The 18,011-nt window shown below is 59.9% G+C and overlaps 1 protein-coding gene across 2 annotated transcripts; it reads right to left on the bottom strand.

Moving 5' to 3' along the window:
* Window positions 1-564: 564 nt before the first annotated feature.
* LOC102453964 (major facilitator superfamily domain-containing protein 8-like) lies at window positions 565-17,939 on the bottom strand. Of its 2 annotated transcripts, none has more exons than XM_075938073.1 (12): window positions 17,589-17,939; window positions 9,583-9,768; window positions 8,713-8,775; window positions 8,488-8,607; window positions 7,916-7,995; window positions 7,461-7,776; window positions 6,344-6,417; window positions 5,702-5,785; window positions 4,241-4,370; window positions 3,584-3,656; window positions 1,747-1,877; window positions 565-1,653 (listed from the first exon to the last, which is right to left on the bottom strand). In XM_075938073.1, exons 1-12 carry the CDS (start codon window positions 17,662-17,664, stop codon window positions 1,508-1,510), a joined length of 1,479 nt encoding a protein of 492 aa, XP_075794188.1. In that variant the 5' UTR covers window positions 17,665-17,939; the 3' UTR covers window positions 565-1,507. The 2 variants fall into 2 exon arrangements, with proteins under 2 accessions (XP_075794188.1, XP_075794189.1); XM_075938074.1 differs by having other exon boundaries at window positions 3,584-3,706.
* Window positions 17,940-18,011: the final 72 nt, after the last annotated feature.

The raw sequence follows: 18,011 nt of genomic DNA on the forward strand, positions 1-18,011 counted from the left end.
GGCCTGCTCCTTATGTAGCCTGCCATCTCGGCATGTTGAACAAAGCTGTCCAAGCCCTTTCCCTGAGCAGGTGCAGCCAAGCGAGAAGCTGGGCTGTTTGGTTTCCCCCTCCAGTGTGCGTGATGGTGCGTTTATCGTTCAGGCTGGAGTAAGGTGCTCTGAAGCTCTGCACAGCCCCCTCTGGATGTGACTGAATAACTGTGGCTACTGCACGTTTTACCAGCTCACAACCCAGCCCGCTGCTGACGGTTAATGAGTAAGACGAACACTGCGTCAGTACAGAATCCTGAGGCAGCCCACCAGGCCCCTTGACCTAGATTCGAGTGCGTATGTAGGCTCCTAACTCCCACTGGTTTCAATGGAAGCCTGAATGCCTTTGAGGACTTGGCTCCTTACGCCACAATGAAAATCCCCCCTTTACTCCTGTTCTTTGAGCTCTGCTGCTTCGCTCATTTTTGATCCATGACAGCACCAGGTCATGCACCTTATGAGGTGCAGCTTTCTCCATAGCCTCTGGTGAGGAGCCTCAAAGGCCTTGTGGAAGTCTAAATATATCAGGCGAGCTGGCTCTTGCTCTTTTATTGCCACATACAAAGAATTAATAGATTAGGGAGCCAGCCTTTTCTGCCACAGGATCAGCGCTGGATCCTCTCAGATCACGAGCTTCCAGCTGGATTAGTTATTTTACCTTTACATGATTGTGGCAACCATTTCCCCAGGGGTCGTAATTCCTCAGAACAGCCCTAGGGCCTTTTCTAAATATAGGAACAGCACACACTGCCCTCCAGCCAGGTGTAATAAACAGACACAGCTCAGCCACTTCTTATCTGAGGTCTTTCAGCAATGGGGGCCCGGTGTGTTTACAGAGGGCTAAGGGCCCTGGAAAGGGAAGGCGAGCTGGAGCTCAAAGCTAGCGGCTGGCAGGTTTGCAGGTTAACTACCAACGTCCCAGTCAAGGTAGGGAAAAGGTGCAGAGAGGGGGTAGCTTAGGGACAGAGGCACCGCATGGACGGTGAAGGGCAGAGTTAAGGGGGTTCGGGCAAGCATGTCCACATTTAGGCACGAAGGCCTCTAAGAAGAACCACCAGCGCCTCTCTCACTGACTTTTTTATTGAGGAATTTCCTTCACCCCTCCCTCCCCCCCCATACATGGGCCATCAAGAGATTTTTTTTAATGCCATGTGCACCCTGGGAAGTGTTTGCTTGCTCCTGTACAACAGTGACAAGAGCCAAGGCCAAAGGAGGGTCAAATGCTCTTCCGCAGACTCCCTGGTCTCTCACTGCGGCTCTGCAGCCCATGGAGCATCAAGCCCTTCTCTGTCTCCCCGTCAAACATCCTGCGCCGGTTCCCTGGAGGTTACACAGCCTGGAGCGGCCCCAGCAGGGCTGTACAGGCAGGAGCTGCTGGCCTCGCCCAGGTTCCCCCAGGCACGGTGGGCTGCTTGCTCCAGGGCCGTTTGGCCATGAGAGCAGAGGAGGCGCCCCGAGCTCCACAGCTCTCAGGCGCTCACCTTGGTGGCTTCGAGCCGTGCAGTCCCGTGGGGCGCGCCGTGGAGAGTCGGGAGGTCACGAGCGCTGCTCCTCCTGGGACGGTCCCGGCACGTAGCCCCTGGGCGGCTCCACCAGGTAAGAGTACGAGAGCCCGACCATAACCTGCAGCAGCAGAAGAGCCATCAGCCTGCAGCCTGCAGGATCCCCCAGGGAAGGGGGCTGGGGAGGGGGCAGGGGTCGTCCCTGGGTGCTCACCGTCAGCAGGCTCAGCAGGCCCATCATCACCCCCAGCATGACGTAGAGGTTCTCGGTCAGACCTCCAGCCCACAGGGGCCCCAGAATGGTGGCGACGCCCCCCACAGACCGCCGCAGGCCCTGGCTGAACCCTAAGGCCCAGGGAGAACACAAAGGTTAGTGCTGCCTGCCCTCCCCGGAGCCGGACTCAGCCATGTGCTCACAGGGGCAGCCTCTCCCCAGGTGGGGATGGGACCGTGCCTTCCTAGTGCCTGAGCGTTAACAGTGCCACCGACAACGGCCATCTGGGAAGGGAACCAGCGAGACTGCCTGGGTGTTGGGCTGTATCCCCCCCAGCCAAGGGGGCAGAGAAAACGGGCCCGAGGTGGCTGGACCAGCCCAGCAATTGCAGAGAATGACAGCTTGGGAGAGAGCAGGCAAGCCAGAGAGAGAAGCAGCGCCCAGCCCCACAAACAGCCCCATGGGATGTGGGGCTCAGATGCTTTCCGCTGGTCCGAGCAGCACAGCCGTAGCCCCTGCAGTCGGAATCTTTGCCTCCCCATCACGCTGGATCTGAGCACCAGTCCGTCAATGGGACCGGCTGCTCCCAAGAGAATTCCTTCCCCAAGCTACGCCCAGTCCCTCCACGCCGCTCACACCAACAGCTGGCAAAAAATACACCAGCAAAGGCTCAGAGCTCGCTGTCGGCGGAGGCCTCCTCTCTGGCTCAAATCCAGCGTGGCACCAGACTGGAAAGAAACAGGTTGGGAAACCCGACGGGAGGGGCCAGGTTAAAACCTGGGCCTGTTTAGTCAACAGCAAAGGGGGACTGGACAACAGACTTTAAATGCGTTCAGGGCTGGTAGAGACAGGACAAAGGCCAATTGTTCTCCGTGGCCACTGGAGGCAGGACACGTCCCAACAGGCTGGTCTGCAGCAAGGGAGGCTTAGGTTAGGCCTTGAGAGGGAAGGGAAGCTCTGGACCAGGCTGCGACAACCCCATCACGTTTTAAAGGCCAGACTGGCCTAGGTCTAGGTCTATCTAGCCCTGCCTCAGCACCAGGGACTGGAACGTGGACAACCTCTCAAGGTCCCCTGAGCTCTACATTTCTGCAAGCCCAGTGGGGGCTAGGCTTTGCCTGTCCACGCTAGGCTTTGCCTGTCCACCTGTGCCACCCCGGGGCTTCCGCCCATCCCTGTAGATTCACCCAGTGCTAGGTGGCAGACAGCAGCAAGGCCTCACGGAGGATCCCAGTGCACTTTGATCTTACAGGGTCACTCAGGGAGCCTGCTGGGAAGGGCGTTCCCATTCATCCAGGGCAGGAGCGGCTCCGATCACCTGCAAGCCGGGCTCTGAGCTAAAAGGGACCCAGCCAGCATGGAGTGGAGGCGGGACTCAGCCGCTGGGAGCAGGGCAGAAATTGGACCCTAGCCATCGATTGGGAGCCAAGCACAGCCATGGAACGGGGGCCCGGTGCCCAGGTGAGCACCTCCTCCTGGAACAGAGTGACCTGCGCCAACACCAAGACCCTGACGGGCGGGCCAGACTGGGGTGAAGTGAACAGTCCCATGCCCTTAATGCAGGGCACCACCCACGATCCCAGCTGCCCTGAGCTGCCGCTGTGGGGTCCCTACAAGGCCCGAGGGGGCGGGAGAGGCCGAGCGCACAGAGGTCATGTGGGTGTTTTAAGGCACACACCTGTCAGGTGCGGAATCAGGGCTTGGAGTGAGATGGGGCAGGCAGGACAGTGCGGGGGGGGGGGGGGGGCTCGGAGCCCCACTGCATGCTCTCAGGGTGGGCAGGCAGCAGGCACCACGCCCCAGTGCCGGGCACCGACTCCCCCTCCCTGAGGCTCACCTTGTGTTTTTTCCGCTGTGACCTTGGAGAAGAGCGAGACCTGGGAGACGGCCACGAAGGGCAGCCCCAGCACCTGCAGGAACACGCCGACCACCAGCTCGGTCAGCAGGACGGGAAAGCTCCCTGTGGGCAACAGAGCGGACATGGCAGGGGCAGGATGGGCCTGGCAAACTAAGAGCCCCAGGTGCTCAAAGCGAGGCCTCTCGCTCGAGATGGGCAAGCTCCTGGCATCTCTGCCCCCCGCCGGCGGGCTCCGGGCTCAGTTGCTAGCTTTCCTACTCTGCAGAGGACCAGACTTTCCTGACTCTGGGCACCCCGAGAGCACTCCCTGGCCCCTGCACTGGGCATGGAGCAGGGAGAGGGGCTGGGGAAACACAGCACCCCCAAGGCACTGGGCCTGGCACGGCTGAGCAAAACCGCCCCATCCGGGCAGGATTCCTCTCCACCACCCAGCGCCTGGCATTACTGGGCCAGCCTGAGCTAGGCAAGGTGCCCGCAGCCCAGAGATCCTACCCCCGCCCCACCCCCAGCCAACAAACTCAGCCCCTCCAAGCGAGTCCCGGGAGCCCACGGGAGGGCGGGGCAGCGTGCCTGCCTAGGGAGAGAGGACCCGGCAGTCCCAGCAGAGCGGTTACCGGGGGTGGGGCAGTCGGTTACCTCGGGGCCGCGCCAGGAAGAGCAGGCACCAGACACAGGCCACGTTGCAGATGACCAGCCCGAGCACCAGGATCACACGGTCGGGGAGGCGGCTGCTGAGGCAGCGCACCAGGAAGAAGCCGCAGATCACCTGGGGGGCGGGAGGAGCTGGGTTATTACAGCCCCCCAGGCTGGGTGCAGAGCCCAGGCAGAAATGCCCCCCCCCCCCCCGCTGGGGAAGCCAATGAGTCACTGCTCGCCAGGGCTCCGCGGTCTGCCCTCCCCCCCTCACAGCCTCAGCACTCTGGCCCTTCCCCTGCTAACAGGCAGGCCATGCCCGGGCACAGGTGCCAGCCTGGCTCCAGGCCCAATGCAGCTCAGCAGGGCCACGGCACCTGGGGATGAGGTTGCCCCAGCCTGGTGCCCTCGGTGCCAACACAGAGCGCTGGCAGGGATGCCCCACTCCACGTGCTGCTGGCACAAGGGCAGAGACGGCATCCGTGCTCGTTCTGTCTGACGCTCCGGGCACCTCTGCCCTGGCACTCCCCTCTCCCTGCACGCTAGCACAAGGCCAGCCCACCCGTGGGAACAGTGAGAGTGCCAGCGCAGCCGGGCAAGGTCATTTCAGCCCCGCCCGTGCAGGGAGAGGCCCTAACGCCTCCCAGAGGGGCTGCCAGGGGACGCGCAATGGGGCAGCGTTCCCGTGGAAGGGGGGGCGCAGACACAGAAACGGGCTGTGCAGGAGAGGCCTGGCTGGCTGGAGCGCCAGCATGACCAGCCTCCCCCCGTGCCTGAGCTAGGCAGAGCACGGGGCTGGAGGGCTGCCAGAGGAGAGCTTGGCTTAGTGATGGAGGAGGCTAGCTCTAGGCCACCCCCACTCTGGCTGTACACAGAGCTAACGCCTGGGGTCAGCCGAGCGGACAGCCTCTGCCAGCCCCGGGAAAGTGGGCGGGACCGAGGGAGGAAGGGGCGGGACTGAGAGCAGCCTGGCCCTCAGCAGTGCCCACAGCTCAGCGCCCCTCGCTTAGCACAGCCCAGAGCATGCAGCCTGGTGCGCCAGGGCTCCAGGGAAGCTGGAGCGAGAGCTGAGAGGGATGAGTGTCAAAGATCGCGAGTGCCCTGGGCAAGGCCTGGATCGTGCCCGTGCACACGCGCTATGGGTAGGGTTGCCAGGTGTCCGGTTTTCGCCCGCACAGTCTGGTATTTCTGGCCCCTGTTCAGGCGAAGGCCGGCAGGGACCTTGCTCCCCTGCCGTGTCTGGTGTGGGGAAGCGAGGAGCGTGGGGATTCTTAAAGGCGCAGCGACTTTTTTTAGTTTTCTTTTTTTTTTGCTCAACAGCTTTCATTTCCTTGTTTTTGTCCCCCCCCCCCCAACCAAGTTTTTTCCTGCCACATTCAGGATTTTTGGTGAAAGCATCTGGCAGGCCTAGCTGGAGGATGGACACCTGCCTGCTGCCAGGACCCCACCGCTGGGCTTGCCTACCTCGATGCCGCACAGGAAGTACATGATGCTGTTCTCCAGCTCCCCGAAGCTCAGGTAGCGCTGGGTGATGGGGGTCACCATGGTCTGGAGACGGACACAGACGGGTGCAGAAAGCAGCCTACAGTCACACGTCTGCATGGGCAAGGCAGTGCCACCCTCCAATCACGGCAGTGAGGAGCCCCCTCGGGGCAGGATGGGCGGGTACAGACCCTCACCTATGGGGTGCCCCCCACTCTGCCTGGGGGTATTGCCGGTGGGAGGGTTCTCCTGACCAGCGTGTTGGGTCTCTGCTCTTGCCCGTCTTCCCTAAGCTGGAGGTAACCCTGGGTCACGCCCAACGTTCACCCAAATTCTGGGCTTCCCCTTGTCCTGCTGCACAAGGAGCCCTGAGCCCTAGGAGAGGTGCCCATCTCTCTGGGCGCCAGGCGCAGGAGAGAAGAGAACTCTACCTGGGGTCCGGGAAAGGCCGGAGCACCACACGGAGGGGAGAGGAGACCCCCGTTCTCCCCCGCTATAGATCTCCAGACCCCGGGAAGGACAGGACTGGGCACACCTAGACCCAGTCTGAGGGAGAGGACCCCCCTCCCCATCTGGGTGGGAGCAGAAAGGATCAACCTGCCCACCACGCCCCCAGCGACTCACCTCCAAGGCTGTTTGGTTGAAGAGGGTGATGAACTGGGCAGTGAGCAGAACCACCACCTCCTCCCGCAGGTACTCTGCAAGGAGGCCAGGGGACGTCACAGGCTGGGATCCGGGCGCAGCCACCACCCCCACGGGGAAGGAGCCCTCCCGGTCACCCCGTTACCAGTGCAGCAGGCCAACAAGCCCATGAGGCGGCAGGGAAGGGGGGTGACACATGCAAAGCGTCGGGATGGGGGCCATGCTGAGGCACCTCATTAGCACCAGGGCTTGGATGTTCAAACTATGCCCCTTGTGACGTAGTGGGGCATCTTGCTGGTCTAGGCTTGGGCTGTCCCCTACTGGCCCTGTCTGTGAGCACGGCCCGGCAGGGGGGCCAGACACGGCCCTGACCGGCGGGAAGGAGGATGGAACAAAGGAAGTACATGGGGGGAGGAAGAGTGAGTCTGGGGCTGGAAACATGATGGAGACAGCCTAGGGAGGGGGCTTGGAGACTAGGGGCTTGGTGTCTGGGGCATCCTAACCCCCTAGCCCCCCTCCTATTGCCACATCACGTCTATGTTGTGCTGTATTCTGGAAAATCAATAAACCCCTCTCTATTCTGCTGACTGGTGGAGACGGATATGGCTGCTACGGGGGTGCAGGATCGGGGGAACCCCGACTGTGCTGTCACACCCGTGCACCTCCTACACCAAGCAGAGCCCATGACAAACCGCCCCCCCTTCTCATGGTGGAACCGCACTCGTCTCTCTGGGCCTGTTCCTAACTCTATAGTAGGGGCAATCTTCCCAGTGTTGCCCTTTGTGTCTGCCTTGACACTACGTTCCTTGGGGCAGGGCTGTCTGCATCTGCACCAAATATTAACCCTTCAAGTCCCAACTTTTGGCATTTGGGTCTAAGTTTCAGAACCATCTGAAGGTGCATGGCACCTTCCCCCTCCGACACACCCACCACCTGGTCTGCAGACACTGTGCTCTGGGGGCCTGCTATACGACCCACATGGACCCAGGGACGGCCCAGCATGGTACTGACCATAAGGGAGGCATGTGAGGTTGCTTTGTGGGCCCCCACCGGGCTCCCAGCTGGATCCCCCGAAAAGCTGGGCTGCGGGGGTGCTCACCTCGCATGACGCTGAAGTTCTGGAACGGGCTCGTCTCCTTTTCTCGGCCCTCCTCCTCGGCCAGGTGCCCGTTGGGCACATAGCGGTACTCGTCCCCCTCGGGGGGCTCGCCGGGCGCCCGCTGGGCAGTGCCAGTGCTGCCATAGCCGTGCTGCCCGTCTCTCTCCTCCTGGCCAGCCTCATGCTGCACCAAGGGCTTCTCCTCCTCCTCCGGCGCCGCCAGCGCCGCGCGCTGCAGGTGGGGCCCGGGCTGCAGGTCGTAATACATCGCCATGACGACAAACTGCAGCAGGACCCAGAGCAGGCACATGAAGAGCTGCAGACAGACAGACAGACGGGCCTGAGAGCCCGGAACCGCAGCCCCCCGCCCGGGAAGCAGGGTGGGGCTCAGGGCAAGCGCTCACAGCTGCAAGCGTCGCCCTGGGAAGCCAGGGCCGGCCGGCCGGCGTACTCACGCCAGGGGCGGTGAACTTGTTGACCTCAAAGGGCCCCAGCCGGAAGTTACAGAGCCGCAGGAAGAGGTTACAGGCAGGTCCTGAGCACAAAGAGACGGCGGGTCGGAGCTGGGCACCGGAGGAACCCAGAGGGTTCCATCCGGCACCCCCCTCTGCGGCAGGAAGGGCAAGAACGGTGCCATCAGGGAGACCCTGGGGTCCCTCACACCCACCCCCACTGCCTCAGGCAGGAGCCTCTCTGCCACGGGCCTTTGCTAAATACCCCCCTCCTCCCCCGCCGCAAGAGGCAGCGCCACCATGGACTGGCACCGCACGTCCCACCCCCTTCCTAATCCGCACCTCAGTTCCCACAGCAAGCTCTCCGGGGCACAGGGCAGCCAGAGCAGAGCCAGCTCCCTGCAGCAGCCCCTCTCCACAGCCAAGGGGGCAGCACGAGGGCAAGAGCCTGGTGCATGGGGCAGGCCACACTAAGCCCCAGCTCCTGGCTCATGCCCACCCCTCCCCCCATGCGGAGCGCCTGCTGCCCCGGCCCGTGTGGGTGGGCAGGGCGTGGGGCTCCAGGGACACCATACCGATCAGCAGCCCGACCTGCCGGCATGCCATCACCGCCGCGAACACCGTGGCACGCTCCTGGGAGGTGGTGGAGCGGGTGAGATAGCCAAAGATGGAGGCCCCCACTCCTGTCCCGACACCTACCGGAGACAAAGACAGCCGGGGCAAGAGATAGGGCATGCTCCAACAGCCCCCAGATCTGGAAACCCCCCGCGGCCCTCAGCTTCCCCACCAGCAGCTCTCACCTGCCACCAGCCGGCTGCCCAGGAGAAGCCACTTGGAAATGCCCATGAAGTACATGAAATTCCCTGCAATTGGGGGGGACAAAAACCATCAGGTAACGCAGGGGGGGGACATGCAAACTCGCAGCCGGCCAGGCCGGGCCAGCCAGGAACAGGGTGGGAGCGCGTTCCGGCAGCCAGCTGAGCTAGCCCAGGGGCAGGGCACCACTGTCTGCTACTGCCTATAACTCAACCCCAGGTACGCCTGCAGGAGCAGGGCTGAGCCCTTCACAACTCCAGCTCGCAGGCGGGGGGGGGGGGGGGGGGGGGAGCGGCGATCCCGGCTCCTGTGCCCTCATGCTGCCGGCAGGAGGATTATTTGTCACCCTGCTCCGAAAAGGGTCCCTGTGCTCAAGCGGCATTGCAGGCGCCACACTCGTCGTCCTGCGAGCCCAACGCCCCTGCAGCCGAGCCCGCGGGCTGCGTGAACGGTACTTCGCTAGCTGCCAGCGCGGCCGGCTCCTGCGGGGATGCTAGGACAGAGCCGGGCTCCGTCCGGCTGCAGGGGCAGCACCAACGGCTCTGCAGGTTGAATTCTGCCCCCCAGGAGCCCCCAGGCCACCCTTAGCAACGGACCCTGGTTAACGAGCTCATCCGATGCTGCAGCCATGTGGGCTCAGGAGGTTCCTAAGAGCCGAGCAAGCGCTCGGGACCGCCGTACGTCAGGGCCTCACGTGCCTGCGTTCAGAGCTTGGTGCTGCCTGTTCACAGCCTCAGGAAAGCGTGGCTAAGCCTGCCCTCCCACCCACCCTTCCCGAGAGCCACACGGGCACGCCGGCCTGCTCCCAGCAGGGAAGCAGCCCCCAGCCGGCCTCCACTCGCTCGCTCGCTCACCCGCTATCTCAAACATGTTGGCAAAGAGGATGACGGCTTTGGTGCGCTGGCTCCGATCAGACCAGTGCCCGAAGAGGGGCCCCACCAGCAGGCCAGTGAGGCTGAAGGCCGAGATGCCCAGGCCCAGGAAGTACGGCTCAGCATGGAGCGTCTGCAGGTAGGCCCAGATCGTGGGCAGGATCACCGCTAACGGGGAGCAGAGAGAGACAGGCAGTCAGGGCCTCCCCGCCACAGGGCTGCAGGAGGCCCAGCCCAAACTGCTGCTCATCCTTACCCTGAAGCCAGGCTCCTGCCTCCCTGGGACGGACCGACAGCCCACCGCGTGAGACAGGTTTGGCGTAGCATGAGCCCCTCGCCGGCTGGGTGTGGTCGGCCTTCAACAAAGTGGGCAAAGGTCTCCGGGTCCCCTAAACCTGCCAGCCTCTGTCCCCCACCCACTGCGACTGCCGGTCATGCAGCCAGATCCCATTACTGAGGTATCGAGGAAGGGGAGATGCCGACCTCACAAAAGCTCGAACCGCCCCTCTCTGGGCCTTAAGTCCCCAGTGACTCCCAGACTTTCGCCCTCCTTTGGGACAGAAGGGGCTGGGGCAGCTCCTCAGATCTAGGTGGATCCCGGCAGCACCCCCGTGGCTTTGGCTCCTTGCCCTCCTTGCTTCGAGCAACACCCCTCGGCCTGTCAGCGCCTCCTTCCCTCCGTCAGAGGCCGCTCTGCTATTCCAGAGCCCTGCTGAGGTGTTTACACAGCAGCCTTCACAGGTATGGCAGGAGGGAGACAGAGAAACCCCATGGAGCTTAACAGGGGCCAGAGTCAAAGCCCTCCCACACTCCCCCGGTTACCAGCCCCCGGTTTTAGCACAGGCAAGTTGCTGTATCTGCGACAAGACGCCTGGGAGTCGTTCCCATAGCTACCATGTTGGTTGTCTCTGCCCCGTGTAAGCGTCCCTAATGCGCCCACCACCACGGTGTCCGAGTGCTGCCGGGCTGCCCAGCGCCTCGGGGCCCCAGGACACGGCGCTCACTCTCAGCCCTCTCTGGGCTGTCCCAGCAAGATGGCAGCCAGCTCGGGGGCTGTTCTCACACCGCTGTCAGAGGAGGAGCTGCAGGTCTGGGCTGAGAAACCTGGACACCGTCACCTTGGGCTCCAGCCACTGGAGTCCTGGAGGAACCCGGCTGGTGGCGACAGACAGGCCTGAGCCCCGGAGAGCCTTTGAGGCCCAGGCTAGGAGCTGGAACAGGATCAGGTGTCAGACCAGGAGGCGGCACGGCATGTGAAACCCGGGAGGTTTCTCCGACATCCCACTATGTTTACAGGCAATACCCACATGCTGCAGCCTCAGGTCACCAGCCCACACTCCCCTTCCACCTCATTAACACCAGCCCTACAATCGACAGGTACTTCTGCTGCTGTTCTGTCTCGGATTCCATTATTTACATGCCAACCCAGCTGAGGAAGCGGGTCTCACCCACAAAAGCTCTTGAGTCTATATATTTTGGTTAGTCTCTATGGGTACATCTAGACTACATGGCTCCGTCGACGGAGCCATGTGGATTTGTTGTTTTGGCAAAGGCAAATGAAGCCGCGATTTAAATGATCGCAGCTTCATTTACATTTACATGGCTGCCGCGCTGAGCCGACAAACAGCTGATCAGCTGTTTGTCGGCTCGCGCGCTAGTCTGGACGCTCCCCCTGTCGACATCAAAGCCCTTTGTCGGCAGCCCCGGTAAACCTCATTCCACGAGGAATAACGGGGCTGCCGACAAAGGGCTTTGATGTCGGCAGGGGAGCGTCCAGACTAGCGCGCGAGCCGACAAACAGCTGATCAGCTGTTTGTCGGCTCAGTGTGGCAGCCAAGTAAATGTAAATGAAGCCGCGATCATTTAAATCGCGGCGTCATTTGCCTTTGTCTATGTGTCTAATCTACATGCCTCTGCCGACAGAGGCATGTAGTCTAGACACAGCCTAAGGGTACGTCTAAACTATATCCCTCTTTCGAAAGAGGGATGTAAATTAGACCTATCGAAATTGCAAAGGAAGCCAGGATTTGAATTTCTCGTGCTTCATTTGCATAACCATGTCTTGTGCTTCATTTGCATAATCATGTCACGGCGTTTTCGGAAAACGCTGTTTCGAAAGTGGAACCATGGTCTAGGTGCAGGTCTTTCGAAAAGAAAAGCCTTTTTCAAAAGATCCGTGGTTTGAAAGAACGCCGTGACGCGATTAGGCAAATGAAGCACGGGAAATTCAAATCCCGGCTTCATTTGCAGTTTCGATCTGTCTCATTTACATCCCTCTTCCGAAAGAGGGATGCAGTCTCGACATAGCCTCAAGGGCCTCAGGGCTCCTCGTTTTTGAAGTGACAGACTAACACGGCTGCCCCTCCGAGACTTCCCGCCCTAGTTAATGATTTCCACTGGCTCAACCTCAAGGTTCTGCTGCTGCCCTTTGAGACCTCAATGACGTCTTCCCCATGGGAGCCAACATAGCGTCCTCCAGGCTAGTGCCCCAGCCCATCTCACACCCTCCTCCTCTTTGGCCAGACTCAGTCCCGCAGGCCCCTGCCAGCCAAGCCATCTTGCTCAGTCACCATTTTTAAATGTTGTCCCCTGCACTGGACTCCCCCATGAGACGGGCAAGGAGGTGACCCCAGAGAGTTTTCCCTGGGGCGAGGGGGGGAGACCCCTTGGGTTGTGGAGGAAGAGAGGCGGGACTGGGGCTAGCCAAGAGAGGGAGGAGTCAAATGTGAACCTCGCCAACCCGTTTACATTCTGTCTACACTAGGGCTGCCGACACCCCCCGCTGGCTCTGCTGGAGCTAGCATGCTACATAGGGCGGCTCCTGTGCAAACTCTGGGTGACAGGGCCGAGGGCGGTGCTGCGAACAGCGCCCGGGTGGGGATGGGGCAGCGAGAAGCTCAGCTGGGGCACTGTTGGGTGTAGAGTGGCAGCGAGCCAGCTGGAGAGAAGGGCTGGCCAGTGCGGTTTAAGGAGGGGACAGGGAGCCCTAGGAGTCATCAGCCTGGATGGTCAGGTTGCAAAGGGAGAAGCGGAGCAGGCCGAGGACAAGGCCTGCGCGACGCCAGCACAAGCAGCAGCAGAGGTTGAGGAGGGTGGCGTGGAGGCCCTGAGGTCCGGTGAGGTCACATCCATCAGTGAGAAGGCTGCTGCGGAGGCATCGGGCGGGAGGTGGATGTGCAGCGGAGAGCTCAGAGCAGTGGAGGCGATGGCTGTACCTAGCTCAGGCGAAGGGGGGTGTGAGCAGGAGAGGCAAGGAGGTTCAGGACGGAGAGCGGAGAGTTGTTTCACTGGTGTATGTTCCCATCCTTCCCTGGCTTGTGAATCACTTGTGTACCGGGGCCTTGTCCTCCTGGCACTAACCAGCTCAGTGGCATCGTCTCCGATCCCTTCCCCTCGCGGGCTGGGAAGCCCAGCCGGCACCACACTCTTCTCCCCAGAGCTGGAGGGAAGTTCACGCGGCCATGGGGAGCGGCAAATCAGCTCCTTGAAGGCTCAGGTAAATCGCTTCTCCTTTCCTCGTCCCATAGGCCGTGCTCCCCGACGACCCAGCCGCACAACACCCATCCCAACAGCAAGGCAGCGCCTTGCACGAGGAGGTGACGCCAGCTGGGCAGCCTGGGCTTGGTTATTCGTGGGCTAAGGGAAGGGGCCAGGGATCTGGATGAAGCTGCAGGTGCCAGGAGATGGAGTCTCTCCAAGGCAGAGGAGAAGCACTGAGCAACAAATGTTATATTCTCCGTGCTGGGGCATGGATGGAAAACTACCGACACAGGGGCTGGAAGCAAAGTGGCTGCTGTAGGGACAGGCCCCTCATCCCTCCTCTGGTCTGCGGTGTTCACCTGGAGTACCAGTTGTGGGCACAGGGATGAGGCTTGTAGCACCAGGTCCAGGTCTCGCAGCCTCTCTGGGGACTAGCAACCATGAAAGCCAGGCAGATTATGGCATGGAGGTGGCTCTGGATTGCTGTCTGAGCAGCCGGGAGAGCAAGCAGAGACAGGGCATGACTTGCAAACCGCTGGCCTCTAGCAAGCCACAGATCGGGAGAGAGGGCAGACAAGAGCCCTAATCTCTGCTTGAAGCTGACAAAAGAGGAGATTAAATGCTGGATTTGAACAAGAGTGGGGGACGGACGGGGGGACCTTGGCAGCTCATCCCCTTCATAGCGTCCCAGGGGACTGCAGAATGCACGCGGCCCAGCAACATTCGTGGATACAGAGCTCAGCTGGAGCCAGAACCACCCGGGGCGCCTGGTCATACTATGAAGAGAAACAGCGAGGCCCAGCGCACACAGGGAGTCCAGGGACCTAGGCTCTGGCCTTGGCTCCACTGCTCTTCCTCCTCTCTCCTCTCCTTGTCCCCTCTGTCCTGACTCCGTATAGTGTGAGCTCTTCGGACAGGGGCTGTCTCCTTGGGCCCGGCACCTGTAGATCTCAACACCCGAGCTTAGAAGGCCTGGTGAGTCTCACTCTACTAAGCTGAGGGCACGTGGAGCGGGGGAGGCTCCCCATGCTGTGTCAGGGAACGCAGCGCACTGGCCGTCAATCTGAGCCAATTCCCCTCCGTGTGACATGAGGCAGGACAGGTGCTAGGTGTGCCCATGAGCGGGGATATGCACAGCGGCGAATGGTCCTCAGTCAAACCTCCAGTGTTTCAACACTTCAGCACGGCCGTTTCTCAGGATGCCTGCCAGCCACGCACGCCCTCGGATGGTGCGGCCCGGCTTCAAGCGGGATATCAAGGAAACCTGCTCTACAGATCATCCCCTGCCACCAGGGCAGAGCACCAGGCTCTGCCGGACCCGCTATCCCCAAGCCTTCTTCATGGCAACAGACATGAAGCCACTCGGGTATCTTCCCGGCAATAGCCATTGCCCGTTGCTGCAGCCCATGGTGCTAGCTATGCAGCAGCCGGGCATGGAAACAGTGGGAGATGCTTCTGGCTGTGCCTGGGGCTGGGTTATTCCCCTGGGGCAGGAGGAGCAATGGCACTTGCAACCTTATTCTAGGCAGGGACATAGCAGCAATGAGGGCAGAGGAAGGAAACCCAGCTCCACAGGCTCAGGATCCTTCCTCCATCCCCTCCTGTATTAAAATCACTGGCCCCTTAGGGGCCCTCAGGCAAGAGAAAAATCAAACAACAGCTCTAAAGGGGGGGGGGGGGGAGCTGGAACTGAAGGACCCAAGGACCTGACCCGAGACTCAGCAAATGCCCATCAGTCCTGGGGACCCTCTGCCACCAACACAGCCCCGTCTACTGAAAGAAGGGGAGACAGGAGCAGCTGAGCCACCTAGAGCCAGTGCCCCCGGGGAGGCTCCCTGGACAAACGGTTGGCAGATGTAAATCACCCATCTCCTCCGGTCCCACCCTTCAGCTGACCCTGGAGGATGAGTTACAGACTCAGCTCACAGCTTGTAAAATATTAACAGGGGAAACTGGGCGGCCAGTTCTGCTTCAGGAGCCCGAGCCCTCTACCCCCCCACACTCCCTCCTGCCATACACACACTCCACCTGGCTGTGGGGAGTTGGGGGACCAGAGAGGCCACTCCAGGCCAGGCAATTCCCAGTGGTTTGGGGAACGTCCTGCCGTAGGGAAAGAGTCCTAGGCAGGAAAGAACAGTATCTAAATCCATCTAGGACCAAACCCACATACCCAGCCAGCCCACGGCAGGGCCCGGTGAGCTCCCAAAACCCTTCCACGACTCTTGTCCACCATTGTTCCAATCCCCAGAATGGCCAGTAGAGCGGCAGGAGACTCCCCATGACTGATCTACCACACAGACATCTTCTAAGCAGCTACAAGTAGTGCAGTGACCAACCCCTTTGCTACCCCACCAGCTTGTGAGGGGAGGGAGGCACAAGTCCCTGGCCCAAGTCACTGCTGTTAAAACATTCTCTAGCCCTAGGGTTTCAGGCAGGGGCTCGCTGCCCGAGGCTGCTCTCACGTGAGATTGCACCACCTAGCCAGAAAAATAAGGTAGCACCGGGTCAAGGGCCCAAGACAGGGCTCAGGCTGCTCCAGTGAGCCGGCAAGAGACAGGACCAGACCCACTGCAGGGTCGCATGCCAGAGGCAGACGTACAAGGGGATGCTCTTAGGGAGTGCCAGTATGATTCCAAAGCCAATCTTCTGTTCTCTAGTAGAACAGTGACGGTCCCTGTAGCCTTCACCTCTCACCCCACCCCCCTAAGAACAGCCAGACTGGGTCAGACCAAAGGTCCATCTGGCCCAGTGTGCTCTCTTCTAACAGTGACCAATACCAGGTGCCCCAGAAGGAGTGAACAGAGCAGGGAATCATCAAGTGATCCCTCCCCTGTCACCCATTCCCAGCTTCTGGCAAACAGAGGTTAGGGACACCGTTCCTGCCCACCCTGGCTAACAGCCATTGTTATCCTTCGTGAACTTCTCAAGTTATTTTTTGAACCCTGTTAAAGTCCTGATCTTCACAAAATCCTCTGGCAAGGAGTTCCACAGGTTGATTATGTGTCGTGTGAAGAAAGACTTCCTTCAGTTTGTTTTAAATCTTCTATTCATTTCATATGGTGACTCGCGGTTCTTGTGTTATGGGAACAAATAAATAACTTTTCCTTATTTACTTTCTCCACACCATTCATGATTTTATAAAGCTTTATCATACCCCCCCCCCCCACTTAGTCTCCTTTTTTCTAAGCTGAAAAGTCCCAGTTTTATTAATTTCTCCTCATATGGCAGCCATTCCAAACCCCTAATCATTTTTGTTGCCCTTTTCTGAACTTTTTCCAATGCCAAGATATTTTTTTGAGATGAGGCAACCGCATGTGTATGCAGTATTCAAGAAGCGGGCATACCATGGATTTATATAAAGGCAATATGTTTTCTCATTCTCTATCCCTTTTTTTCCCCCCATGATTCTGTTTGCGTTTTTGACTGCTGCTGCGTATTGAGTGGATATTTTCAGAGAACTATCCACAATGACTCCAAGATCTCTCTCTTGAGTGGTTACAGCTAATTTAATCTCTATAATTTTGCATGTTTAGTTGGGATTATGTTTTCCAATGTGCATTACTTTGCTTTTATCAACACGAAAATTCATCTCCCATTTTGTTGCCCAGTCACCTAGTTTTTTGAGAGCCTTTTGAAGTTCTTCACAGTCTGCTTTGGACTTAACTATTTTACTAAATGGCTTGCAGATGATACTACATTGGTCATCACCTCCACTTCCCATTCAAAGACTTAAGTAGGCCTTTTCTTTCCTCTCCTGCTATCCTGGCCTGACTACTGCTGGCTCTGATTCCGAGCCACCTTTCCACCTCCCCACTTCCAGTCTCAATTTGGCCTGCTCCAACTTGGTGAAATCCAGTGGCCTGCAGTATGTCTATGGCCTGTTCCGGGCTTAACATCTATTAACCTAATTTGTGACAGTCTAGAATAGCTGGAGTGCTGAGTAGTGCAACCATACCCTGGCGACAAGAGCTGGGTCATTGTGCCAGGCCTATCCACAAAACCCCACAGTACCAGGGGCTTGTACCTGACTGGAGGACGCAGCTGCAGCATATAGGGGCCAGAACACAACACAGAATCAGAGCCCAGCTCTGCCATCAACTTGTGGCCTGACTTCAGGCAAACTGGTTAACCCCACCTCCGTTTCCCATCTGAGACATGATGAGACGGAGACTGATCCGGTCCAGAAGGTCGATTAACATCCACAAGGCTTTGACACTATGGCAATGGGGGTCAGATATGAAAATTCATAACCCCCCCATGGAACACAAACCAGGGTGTGTCACTCATGGACATTGGCACAGCAGCTCCATGGGAGCCCCAAAGACAGCAGAGGCCTCTGGAGTTGGCTCTAACACTCAGGGCCCAGGCAACCTTGCCCGTCACCTATTCCTGGAGATTTCCTCATAGGCCATAATCTTGACTTAAAGGAGACTCCCTCCAAGCTAATCCTGGAGGCTTGGCAGCCCTATTGGCAGGGTATCGCCTCCACCCCTGGCCCCAGCGCTCACCATACTCGATCCCTCCCGACAGGAAGAGGAGCCCAATGGTGCAATTGGTCAGTTTCTTCTTCCTCTGATACTCCATAGATCCTGCCGGGTTCCTCCCGCCGCGGTGGAGGTGGCGGCTCCTTGCAAGACTCAGAACCCGGCTGCGGCGTCTCTGCCGCCAGGGGCCATCGCTGCTGCGCAGAGCCCAGGTGCCTAGCCGGGCAGCCTTCCGGTGCACATGGCTAGGGACCCCCACCTGCCCCGGCCCCGCGGCTTCCCACGCAGCCTCCGCAAGGATCCGTCGGTGCACCGGCTCCTCCCCCCGGCCGCAGGGGCAGCGTTTCTGGGCGGGAGCCAGCCAGGCCAAGGGACACCTGGCTCCTCTCGTCCCCCGGGGGCGCTCCCTGCCCCGGGACGGCAGGGCAGGCGGGGATGGAGGAGTCA

Source organism: Pelodiscus sinensis, chromosome 10, assembly GCF_049634645.1.
Source record: "Pelodiscus sinensis isolate JC-2024 chromosome 10, ASM4963464v1, whole genome shotgun sequence".
Classification (NCBI taxonomy): domain Eukaryota; kingdom Metazoa; phylum Chordata; order Testudines; family Trionychidae; genus Pelodiscus; species Pelodiscus sinensis.

Coding starts and splice junctions, on each gene's coding strand:
- LOC102453964 (XM_075938073.1), bottom strand. CDS start 17,664: ATGGAGTATCAGAGGAAGAAGAAACTGACCAATTGCACCATTGGGCTC. Junction 5,786..6,343: donor TCAACCAAACAGCCTTGGAG/GTGAGTCGCTGG, acceptor GTCCGTCTCCAG/ACCATGGTGACCCCCATCAC. Junction 4,371..5,701: donor ACTTCCTGTGCGGCATCGAG/GTAGGCAAGCCC, acceptor CCCGCCCCCCAG/GTGATCTGCGGCTTCTTCCT.